Source organism: Ammospiza caudacuta, chromosome 8 (assembly GCF_027887145.1).
Source record: "Ammospiza caudacuta isolate bAmmCau1 chromosome 8, bAmmCau1.pri, whole genome shotgun sequence".
NCBI lineage: Eukaryota > Metazoa > Chordata > Aves > Passeriformes > Passerellidae > Ammospiza > Ammospiza caudacuta.
Window position 1 is genome coordinate 44,020,621 of NC_080600.1, and position 12,427 is coordinate 44,033,047.

General features: G+C 44.5%; 1 protein-coding gene across 1 annotated transcript in view; it reads left to right on the forward strand.

The window, feature by feature from the left end:
• Positions 1 to 12,427, forward strand: part of TANC1 (tetratricopeptide repeat, ankyrin repeat and coiled-coil containing 1) — a 62,344-nt gene that overhangs the window by 13,884 nt on the left and 36,033 nt on the right. Inside the window, exon 2 of the mRNA XM_058809785.1 lies at positions 1,497 to 1,571. Coding sequence (XP_058665768.1) covers positions 1,511 to 1,571 — 61 coding nt within the window. The 5' untranslated portion in view covers positions 1,497 to 1,510. The remainder of the gene's footprint in view (positions 1 to 1,496; positions 1,572 to 12,427) is intronic.

The window sequence follows — 12,427 nt, forward strand, 5'->3', positions numbered from 1 at the left end:
CTCTATTCTAGCTATGTATGTAAAGGATCTTTCTTAGATTCTGAAATTCATTAACGCCTTCAGGTCCTACCATTGCTTAATGCAGGCTTTCTAACATGGTGGATGGTTTTTGTATGCTTAATTTGATAAATTTATTTTGCTTTTTATCCAGTAAGTAATCATAAATCATTTCCTTTCAGTGTATTTCATGTTTTGGTTAGATGATGCAGTTTCGGGGGTGTGTTTGCGAGGTTTTTCCGTTTTCGTGATGCTGAGCTTGGGGAGGGCTGGTTCATCTCCATGCTTTGGGCAGCAGCTGGAGCTGCTGCAGAGGCTGTTGGCCCTGCAGGACGGCAGCGTCTGTGTGGTGCCACCCTGGGCACAGCCTCTGCCTGCCCGGGGACCTGCCTGGCTGCCACCTGCGTGAGGCTGGCGCAGAGCTGCGTGGGCACTGTGATCCAGGCCCTGGAGACCTTCCAGCCTTCTGGGTACTGTTAGTTGCGTATGCTTCAGGTTATTCATAGGAGCTGAACAATTCTGTTGTACTGATTTCTCTTTCTCTGCTTTATTCCATCAAATAAAGAGAACTTTCTGAGGAATCCAGTTTTTGGATGGAAGACTTCTACTTTTCCTGTTGATGTCATGTGGGGTTCATGGCAGTCTGTTACATAAGACAGCATAGTCAGGTTACGTTTTTCCCCCCTTCTTGTTGCGTTATTCCGTACCGAAGGTTTTCTTAAATGAGATACTTCTTGAATTTTTCAATAGAGAAAACAAATGCAATTACAGTTGTCAGATGCTCCCAGAAAGCTTTTTGGGAAAGAAGTGATCTTCATAATTGCTTCCATTCTGTTTTCCTTGCTTTGTAGCTGAAGTTACTTCTGTGAAAGAATTGTCTTTCAGGTTTATCAGCCCAAGTACATTTTTCTTGTACTTCATACTTCTCTGAAACGTGCAGTCACCTGCAGTCAGGCTCTGCTCACTTGAGGTTGACTGTTGGTGTGCCGTGGGGATGGAGGAGTGTGTTGCTCAGTTGCCCTGTGTGCTGTGTGTGGGCACAGGTGGGGTGGCACCGTGTTATCCCTGCTGTTATCCCTGCTGTACAGCCTTGCAGCTGGCATTCCCAGCTGACACCAGGCTGCTCCCGTTGCCGCCAGTCAGGCGGCTGAACTCCGGTCAGAAGTTAGGGCTTGATTTTAGTTTATTTTGCTGGGGTATCTTATAGCAACTTACTCAGGTCTAGCCCTATAACTGCAATTGGATGTGGAATGTGGAGAATGCTGCATTACTTTTCTGGACCAGAAGACCGCAAACTCTTAGTTGCTTAGTTCAAGTATTGAAACATTTCTTGTGCATGACCACTTTGCTTAACCAGGTGACGCTGTAAGAAATAAATGTGACTACCAAAAGGTTTCTCGTAATTACTTCACTGTTTTATTTGTATTGATCCTGTTTCTTGTTTCAACTTGTGGGAATGGACCTTGCATTTATTTTTGTTTCTCTCTGTTATTCTCTAGGAGCAACATTTAAAATGTTAAAGGCCGTTCTAAAAAAGAGCCGAGAGGGTGGCAAAGGGACCAAGAAAGACCCAGGTATGAGTATTACTGTGATGTTTTATACCCCAGGTGAGGTGAGCGCTGCAAACCCAGGACTGTCCAGCCTGTGGTGCAGCAGCTCCCTGTCTGCCTGCCCAGCTGCTGCCCGGGGAGCAGGAGCTGCAGCTCTGGGCCTGCCTGCAAGGCAGCTCCAGTGCAGTTATTGCTGCATCTCCAGCGGGCAGCACGGGGACAGCAGCTGGTTGTGGTTGTTGCCCTAGAAGTACTGAGAGCAGGCTGTGTGTGCTGCCAGCTCCTACATGGCCTGGGGCCAGGCCTGCTGACCACAGAAATGCACTTTAAAATGCTTATTCCTTACCTTACAAAAAACTCAGCACTGGTTATGTATTATGGGCAATAGAATTTTTATTATGTATGTCCTTTGAAAAACAATTATTGAATTAGTGAAAAGCTGTTAAGCTGGTTATCAGGTTTCTATTACGTTCTAGTTTTTGCTTTAACTACAGAAATTTTTTGAAGGTAAAAGTAATCATTATCAACAAATCTTACTTAAAATAAAACTTATTTTAATACTAACCATAAATTTAGTAGGCCACTACTTACCTGCATTACCTTCCAGGAAGAAGGGTAACTAAGAGCTCTCATTGCCATGTTCAAGGGTAAGGAAGGCCCAGCAATGCTTGTTGAGGAGGAGCAGTAGCTGTAGATGTGCAGGTGTTGGTGACTGATGTGAACATGCCTGCTCTGTGCCTGGCATGCTGAAGTCTTTGCTGCAGTGGCTGGAGAGCTCATGGGCCTGAGTGAAAGTGACCTGTTTTTCAGAGTTACATTTTTAACTTCAGACTATTAACGTAGACTAACATTTCTGATTTTCTGATGAGTTTGATCCTAAACTATCCATTAGAGTAAATTTATGGTCTTTGGCAACATGAACTTCTTACCCCCAGAGTAAAATACAAATAAATCTGAATACTTCTTAAATGTATAAAGAACAGAGCATAATAAAGGTGCCACATCCTTGTTTATTGGAACCTTTAAAACAACACAATCCTGTTTTCTCGGAAAGCAAGTTACATACATGTCTTGCATTGCAGCTTTTAAAACTATGCAGTTACACTGAGTCCTACAAGGGGAGAGTATTTTCACTGTTCTTTTGCAGAAACTGGTTCTGAGTTCATCTGGCAGGTAATGTGTTGTTCTTCAGGAAATTTCTGTGGTCTTGTGAAGTTTTCGCTCTGCCACAGTTCCTTTCTAAATGACTGAATGATGGGAGCTATGCTGATTAGAAAAAACACTGACACTAGATCAGAGATGCACAGAAATGATCACATAGCAACACGAAAGGCATTCTGTTAATTCTGTGTGTGCTGCTGACTTGAAATTACCAGCTGGGGTTGTTTAAACAGAGTGGGGTAAAGATTCCTGTGGTGAGGCTTTCACTGGTACATTTTTTGTTAAAATACTAGATGGAAGTTGGTTTTGGCTCAAAAGGAAAATTGGGCTGTTCAGAATGGAGCTCTGACCAGGCTTTGATTAAAATCTGAAGCTTGGAAAAACCCTTTTCCTGTAGGTCAGAAAGCATGGCTTTTATTTTAGGATCTCATGACATCTGTCTGTAGTAATGTGTGCAAAAGAAGATTTTTCTCTGTTTTTGCAAATACAATCCTGCTGTATTTCTGAGCAGCAAGGGAAGATTTAGAGTGTGGGAAGCTTTTTTGGTTTAATTTTTGATTTGGTGGGTTTGTTTATTTGTGTGGGGTTTTTTGTTGTTTTTTAAGCAGAGCTCTAGAGCTTCACATGTTAATTAGATGTTATGGAAACCAAGTATTGGGAAAAATTGGTGAATAGTGCCTAACTGGTGAGAGCTAGAGCAAGGAGGAGTTCAGGAGCAACTTTTTAAAAGGAAGTAAATAACTGATAGATTGGATTTCAGAGATTTGTAGTTTTTTGTATTTAGAGATGATGTGAAAAGTTTGAAGAGACGTGTGCATTTTATTCTGTTCTGTGTTACACCAGGACTTTCTGTAAAGTTATGTCCAGTTTATTAGCTTTCTCTGTTGTTCCAAAGGACATTCCAATTCTTCCAGCTGTAAGACATTTCTCCACTTTTAGAAAAGATGTGAAGCAAGGCAAAGAACATTGATCTTAGTAGAGCTTATTTTTGCTCACTCATCTCCCTGATCTTTAAACTGAAAACAGGGAGAAACTGAACAGCTTAAAATTTCCTGCTGTCTGGAGAGAGTAGCAATGCACCCCAGCGATGGGAGCTGACTAGAGAGATAAGACTGTTAACGTGGCCATGGCCATTCTTCAGACTGCTGTTGGAGAGAGGAGTGCAGTAGTAAATTTAGATGCTTCTCTCAGCTCTGTGGGCACATGGCCTTGATTTTTTGCTGATGAAGTTTTAAGAAATTTTTCAGGTTTTTCAGAGCTTCCAAATTTGGGAGGAAGGAGACAGCGCATCTCAGTAGGGCCACCCTGAACGCAGCTGGGAAGACTGCGTGGTCGTTTTTCAGTGTATTCATGGTTTAGGAGTGATCCTGAGGAGCTAGAAGGCAGTGAGATCTCCGTGGGTCACAGTGGGCAGCCCAGCCGGCGCAGGAGGGACACCAGAGTGATGAGGTGCAGCTGCGCCTTGACCACACGTGACCATTTGGAGTCACATTGAAAGGGCGTTAGGCTAAGCTGCAGCAGCTTATTCTTAAACTGAAGTAACCCCAGTTGTCCCGTGGGTTCCATGAAAGGAACGCCTGGAAGTCTGCATGATTTAGATCTGAGTGGGATGATTCCTGTTTTACTGAATAGAACTTCCTGTTTGTGTGTTAACTCTATTTTATGGGTTTTACAGCTGGTAGGCTTGTGGAGCTCATATGAGTAGGAATGGTGGTGTTTTTTTCTGGATTGAGGGCAGGCACAGCTGTAACATTAAAATGTGTAAAAGGGTTAAAGGACAAAAAGAAACAGCCCTAACTGTTTTAACAGTAGCTTGTGTGGATTTTAATAATAGAATTTCTCATTTGCCCTGACATAAGGGCTTAAGAGCTGAAGTTGTGTGTAACACTTTTGAAATCTAGCTGCTGGGAATGTTCATTGCAGGTTTTAATAAATTCCTAAATTCAGGGTTATCTTGAAAAATAGGGTTTCAAGAACTAGTATTGATACTTTGAGAGAGACAGGTGCTCTGCTAAAGAGTGGTAGAATGTCTTTGTAGAGAGAACTTCTGCCTTGATCAGATGGAAGGCTGTCACATGGGAATGTCACTTTTGGGAAAATGATACCTCAAGCAGCACCAAAAGCAGTAGTTATGGATACACAGTTGGGCTCAGACCCTGAAGTTTCTTCAGTAGAAATTCTTCTACAACAGTTTTGTAATAAACCCATTTTAAAATGGATTTATTTGGATGTGGCTGGGAGGTGTTGATAGGTAGGTAGATGGCTGTTGTAGAATTAGATGCAATCTAAGTGAAGCAAAATGAGTGTGTTTAAACATGCACGTATGTAATTATCAATTTGTGCAAACATACACAAACACAGGTGAAAAGAGCTGTGTTGGCAGCAAGTTACGTGTAGTTTGCAAGTTACGTAAGTTTGCAAGCAGAACTTAGGGATGTTATTTCTAAATGTGGATTTGAAGACAAGGTGGTTGGTGTCCAACTTAGGTAAACAGATGTGCCAAATGAACAAAATTTCAAACAAACTAAATTTTTTACACAGACATAAAACTTTTTCTGTATCCAGATTTTTTCTGGTTTTCTGCAGCATGGAGAAACCTGTCTTTACATCCCTTCAGACATAGTTATTTCCATACAACAGAGATAACTATCTGTAAGTTGATTTTTCCTTTCTCTTGTCCTTCTTTGCATTAGTGATTTACATACTTGGTAAAGGACAGAACCTGAGGGGGAAGAACCCACAGTCTGCGCCTGTAACCTTAAAGTAACAGAAAACGGTTTGGGCAATGTTTGAAACAGGAAGGGAGTAAACAGAAACAAGTAAAAAGTGGTGCTGTCTCCTCTTTGTTAGCTTATTGTCATCAAATGCATGTTATCTCTTTAAACTCTTCCAAAGTTTCCAAGTCCTCTAGAGATTGCTGGGGAGGTGTCTCTCCAGTGGGACGTGGCAGAGCTGTCTGCTGAGGGTGTGTGTTCTCGTTCCTTGCTCTTTGTCTTTTGCTTTGCTTTGTTAATGGACTTTATTTTCTGCATTTAAGGTAATCCCGTAATCCCAGCTCTTGGTCTGTTTCTGCCCTGCGTTTCTACCTACCTACCATGGAATTGTGTGTTTCTGCTCTCTCTCCTGCTGTGTTCTCATAGTTGAGGTTTACTTGTTAACCAGTTTATTTCCTTGAGGTTTTTGACTTGACCTCTGTAACCACAAGGAGATCTTCTGCCTCTGGCCTCAGCTGAAAGCAGCTGGCTGTTTTTATTTTAATGTAGCATAGAAATTTTGTGTGTTAGTGACACAGTTCAAGCAATCAGGGCCAGAAGACTGTTGTTCAAGTTCTACTAGGTTACCTGTAAGTCCTGTTTGTGCCTAGAAGAGGTGATAGTATAAAGAATATACATAATAAGCTTCAGAATATAAACAAAAAGTACTTCTCAATTATGATTGGTTTAGAAATTCTACAGAGCTACTAATTCTTAAATGCTTAAAAATGCTTCAGAGATAAATTTTTTATTAGTATTTCCTGTTGGGTTTCTGTACTGCCAGCTGCTTTCCAGTATATAATTATATTTGTTTTCTTAAACTATCCCAAAGTCGTCAACTCGCTTGCATTTGAGAATGTTTTTTTTTTTTCTAACTAAGCAAAAGCTTATTCAGTATAAAATACATGTAATGTATTTTAATTTAAAAAGAAAATAAAATCCTGTATATTAAGTTTCTACAGAACATACTTGGTTATTTCAGATGGTTTTGTAGTAGCGTGACCATTGTCATTCTGTTGACCCAATATCAGGCCTGAAGGAACATGAATAATGGCAGTATTGTGCTTAGTTTGCAGTGTTCTTCTGCACTAAATCCCATCAGAAGTTGAACATCAAATGTAGTGCATGGTGTGCCTGGAAACTTTATTGATGTCAGTAGAAATTCAGTGTGGTAAGTAGTTGGGACTTTGAGGTTTTCCAGCTTCAGGGCTTGTTAGATATTAATAGTAGTGGTCAAATAACAAGAGACAGATTATTATGTCAACAAAAAGATGATGTTTAGAATGCAGCAACATGGAGCTTTAAAGGCAGAGAATTTGGACAAACAAGATGGGTGGTTTTGGTTTCTGAAATAAAAGTTATTGAAGTACTTATGGATTTGTAAACATCAGACTTTCAGTAGTTGCCTGAATATTTCAATTTTTTTTTTATTATTTGGTCTGCAAAAAGGGTCCATATTAATAAATCTTTCCTGTGTCTTGTTTGATTCAGATCTGATAGATCAGACCTAATTTTTTTCCATACTTTTTGAGACTTACTTTTCGTTTGCATTAGTTTCCTTCTTATATTCTGGTATCTTCGTGTAAGTATCTTTGGCTTAAGTATGGGTATACAGACTTCTGAATGTTTGTATGGAATGGAGGCTTTATTTCTGCATTATGTTTCATTGCAGACTGGCATATCGTTAGTTACTTTTGTTTGTCTGCCTTGTCCTTTAGGAATATTGTATACTGAACAGGTTGGATGAAATATGAGAATTCAGAATTTCCTCTCTTTTATTCACATAATCAGATACAATTAAGAAATTGAGATTATACTTTGTATTCTTTTTCATAAGTAAAATGTCTTTGGAAGACATGAGCTATGATCGCTTGTATGAGGTTCCACCACCCGTTTTACTTTCTCCTTTTCCTTTCAGCCAAGGCCCCTGTTACAAGCCTGACGTGCTGCACTGGGGCAGCACTTGGAATGATAAACAGAAATGTACTGAAATTCACTGTTACTGGGTTTTGGGGTTTTTTGGTTTTGGGGGTTTTTTGTTTGGTTGGTTTTTTATTTATTGTTTTTATTGCTAGTGGCAACTAAATTGCTACTCTGAAAAGTGAAGCTGCTGTGCAGAAAAGCCTATTTTTTTCTTAAGACCCAGACCCACTATTTAATCTTTATTTTAAAACTGAGTGTTTTAAGAATTACTTGCCTGTAGCAGTAAAGGTTTCATTCTCAGCTGCCTGTGGTCAGCTAAATGCAGCTTTTAACACCCCTGTCTTGCATTGCATCTGACTCAGCATTTTGGCCTAATACACTCTGAACCCAGCTGACAGCATCAAGGTACCGTTCTGGAAAACTGAAAGGCCATTAAATAAAATAAGTTTGCCTTTTTCAATCTAAATATGTAAATTCAGTTGGCTTTTTCTGTCCAAATGCTCTGTGATATTAGGCTTTGAATTTTAACATTTTGAACATTGAACTTGGAATGGAATACTTTTAAGTTTCAGTTTGATTTTTTTGTTGTTACTCTAAAAATACCTTGCAACAGAGGAAGCATTGTTTCATGCTTAAAATATGGAGCTGGTTTTGATTATCTTGTGTTGCTTTGCCCACTTTCAGCTGCTCTTGTCAGTTATTTAAGAGCTTAAGCTTTTTTGCTGAGCACTCAGTATTTAATGTGTCTTTTCAGAAGCTAATTTCAGTGATGTATCCCATGTACATATAAACACCACCCCTCAAAAAAAATTCTGCCCTTGAAACACATATGCAAATTACTTCAGTGACCTGAATAACCTTTATTTTTCCCTGTTTTCTTTCTTTTTTTTTAAAGAGTTACAGGAGAATGTTAATATTTTGTGTACTGATAAAATAATCCAGGGTGCAGAAATAAATGCCAGAAAGTGAGCAAATAATGTCAAGTACAAGCAGAGTTGGCAAAGGTTGGCCATTTAAACCATTTGTTCTAATTTTGCTGGATTGTTTGTCACTCATTGCACTTCACTGCTTCCTTTACTCAGGCTGTAATGCGTTTTCTTCCCATTCCATGCTAGTTTCTCTCTTTTTCTTCCCAGAGCCTCGAGAGCAAAAGAATTAAATGCCGCTCTCCCCTCATGTGTGTATTTGCCATGCCAGCAGCCTGTGTCCTGTCCCAGAAGGCTGGCCGTGGATGGCTCCACTTGGCAGGAGTGGTTCTGCAGCTCCTGGTCAGTGTTTGCATGGGACACTGGACTCCCCAAGCCTCCTGGATTGCCCTCCTGAGGCTGGGCTGGCTGTGTGTACAAGCACACACATGCATGTAAGCATTTCAAAGACACAGCCCTTCAAGAGCAGTGCTTAGTGTTTTACAATAAAAATGAAGCACCTCACACTTGGTCACTGAGCCAGGTTACAGAGTTCTGTGTACACTTGCCTGTCAGTTCTGTTGAAAGACTATCAAACCCACTGGATTTCATAATCATTACCCAGTTTCTTACTGCTTAGACGTAGAGATGCCTTGTTCTGGAAGGGACTTCCCAGTTTGGATGGCTTTCCTTGTTCCTACAACTGTTTTCTTTTTCCCACATGTAGTGGCCTTCTGAACTTGTCTGTAAGGTCTCATCCTTTCTTAAATATTTGTTAGGATGAAACACATCCTGTGGAGCAGAGTGGACTTTGAGACTGTCAGTGCTAGTGTGTAGTCACATCAGTGTTGGATGTGGTGGTGTCCTTCCTTCACTTTGTGGGTTTCTCAGGGAGCCTTGGTCAGCAGCAGCATCCTGCGCTTTTTTTTCTTTTTAACACATCTGAAACAGAACTACAGAATTGAGGATTTCTTCCATTGTAGCATGATTTTATATCAGATTTCTTTATCAAGTGGGTTGAGAGTTGTGTTTCACTTTAGCAGAAAGGTTAAGGGAGAGAAAGACAAAACAGGCTTTCCCAGAAGGGCTTGTTGAGGGAATCCATGGAACATAATTTTCTCTGTGGCTGCTCTCAATATCCAGGATCAAAGAGGCTGCATGTTCATTGTTCAAGCTCTCACTGCTGTAAAGGTAGTGGTCCTATTCCTTCATGTTAAAAAGTGATCTGAATTCCACATTTGCATCAAACTCAGTTTACACATATTTTGGTAATGTAGGTGGCATTCTTCTGGTTTCTAAGCACCTTATATTGAATGAAGAATTAGATGCATTTTATAATGTTTAATACTGATACAGACAGGTGTGAAGGTTTCTGTTTTAGTTATCCTCCCTATCAAATAGGATTAGTTTGAATTTAAAATTCAAGTTCTCTTTTAGAATATTAAGCTCTATAAAATTATTACTGTAGTCGGCCATCCTTGTATCTCTTTGTATCTAAGAGAAAAAAAAAGGAGTTTGTAATCAGATTATGCCAATCAGTTGCATCCTTCGGTGCAGCTAAACTGGGATTTGATTTTCATTCTCCAAGATTTTTGTGTGTGGTTTTTCAAACTTTTTGTTTCTGTGGTTGCATTGACCACTGAGTAAGAACTCCAGTGTTGATTGATGCTTGCGCAAGGTTTTTGTCCAGAGGCTGCTTGGAAGTGGAAAATGTACAACTCAGAGTTTTTAAAAAAATGGACGTGGGGTTTCACAAGACCTTCCCTTATGTGTTTGTTTTACAAACTTCCACTCCAGAACTGATGCAACCTGCTTTATACTCTGGTAGATGCCTGGCAATGTCATGTAATTTTAAAGTATTTTTCTGGGGTAATTTTGGGGTTTTGTGTTTGTGTGGCATCTACTAGTATCTGGGCATTTTAACAGATCGTATTTTGACAGGTATTTCTCATGCATTTTTCTACTATTGTTTCCCTAATGTTAAATTGCTGTGTGGGAAGCATAATCTATTACTGGGTGAATCCCACAAGTTTGGTAATTTTGGGTTTGTCTTGTCATGTGTAGAGCCAGATATGTTACGGGAATTTTCCTGTTATTTGGATGAAATGTGGAGATTGGACATCAGTCCAGTTTACACAAAATAGAAAGTGCAGAATTAAATGGAATTATTTTAGAGACTTAGTAAAGGATGATGTAAGCATGTAAAAAGCTTGGCACCCCTCGTTATCTCGCATGCAATTGAATTGGAGGCAGCCACAGAGGAGGTTCCTGGTGCGGGTGTGGATGCTGCCGGGCCGGGCCGCGCGTCTGTGCCTTCCTCAGAGCTGCCGCGGGCTCGCTAGGGCAGGGACACCGCAGTGTCCCCAGGGAGCCCTGGGCCTGCCCCGGGCACGGAGCGGCCCTGTCCTTGTCCCCGATGAGCGGAGGGAGCCTCGGAGCGGCCCTATCCCTGTGCCTGCTGAGTGAAGGGAGCCTCGGAGCGCCCTGTCCTTGTCCCCCATGAGCGGAGGGAGCCTCGGAGCCGGCCCTGTGTCTGCTGAGTGAAGGGAGCCTCGGAGCGGCCCTGTCCCTGTCCCTGCTGAGCGAAGGGAGCCTCGGAGCAGCCCTATCCCTGTCCCTGTCCCTGCTGAGCGAAGGGAGCCTCGGAGCCGGCCCTGTCCCTGTCCCTGTCCCTGCTGAGCGAAGGGAGCCTCGGAGCCGGCCCTGTCCCTGTCCCTGCTGAGCGAAGGGAGCCTCGGAGCGGCCCTGTCCCTGTGCCTGCTGAGCGAAGGGAGCCTCGGAGCAGCCCTATCCCTGTCCCTGTCCCTGCTGAGCGAAGGGAGCCTCGGAGCAGCCCTATCCCTGTCCCTGTCCCTGCTGAGCGAAGGGAGCCTCGGAGCCGGCCCTGTGCCCGCTGAGTGAAGGGAGCCTCGGAGCGGCCCTGTCCCTGTCTCTGCTGAGCGAAGGGAGCCTCGGAGCGGCCCTGTCCCTGTCCCTGTCCCTGCTGAGCGAAGGGAGCCTCGGAGCGGCCCTGTCCCTGTCCCTGTCCCTGCTGAGCGAAGGGAGCCTCGGAGCGGCCCTGTCCCTGTGCCTGCTGAGCGAAGGGAGCCTCGGAGCAGCCCTATCCCTGTCCCTGTCCCTGCTGAGCGAAGGGAGCCTCGGAGCGGCCCTATCCCTGTCCCTGCTGAGCGAAGGGAGCCTCGGAGCAGCCCTATCCCTGTCCCTGTCCCTGCTGAGCGAAGGGAGCCTCGGAGCCGGCCCTGTCCCTGTCCCTGCTGAGCGAAGGGAGCCTCGGAGCGGCCCTGTCCCTGTGCCTGCTGAGCGAAGGGAGCCTCGGAGCAGCCCTATCCCTGTCCCTGTCCCTGCTGAGCGAAGGGAGCCTCGGAGCGGCCCTATCCCTGTCCCTGCTGAGCGAAGGGAGCCTCGGAGCAGCCCTATCCCTGTCCCTGTCCCTGCTGAGCGAAGGGAGCCTCGGAGCCGGCCCTGTCCCTGTCCCTGCTGAGCGAAGGGAGCCTCGGAGCGGCCCTGTCCCTGTGCCTGCTGAGCGAAGGGAGCCTCGGAGCGGCCCTATCCCTGTCCCTGCTGAGCGAAGGGAGCCTCGGAGCAGCCCTATCCCTGTCCCTGTCCCTGCTGAGCGAAGGGAGCCTCGGAGCCGGCCCTGTCCCTGTCCCTGCTGAGCGAAGGGAGCCTCGGAGCGGCCCTGTCCCTGTGCCTGCTGAGCGAAGGGAGCCTCGGAGCGGCCCTATCCCTGTCCCTGCTGAGCGAAGGGAGCCTCGGAGCAGCCCTATCCCTGTCCCTGTCCCTGCTGAGCGAAGGGAGCCTCGGAGCCGGCCCTGTGCCCGCTGAGTGAAGGGAGCCTCGGAGCGGCCCTGTCCCTGTCCCTGCTGAGCGAAGGGAGCCTCGGAGCCGGCCCTGTGCCTGCTGAGTGAAGGGAGCCTCGGAGCGGCCCTGTCCCTGTCCCTGCTGAGCGAAGGGAGCCTCGGAGCCGGCCCTGTCCCTGTCCCTGCTGAGCGAAGGGAGCCTCGGAGCCGGCCCTATCCTTGTCCCTGTCCCTGCTGAGCGAAGGGAGCCTCGGAGCCGGCCCTCTGCCTGCTGAGTGAAGGGAGCCTCGGAGCGGCCCTGTCCCTGCTGAGCGAAGGGAGCCTCGGAGCCGGCCCTG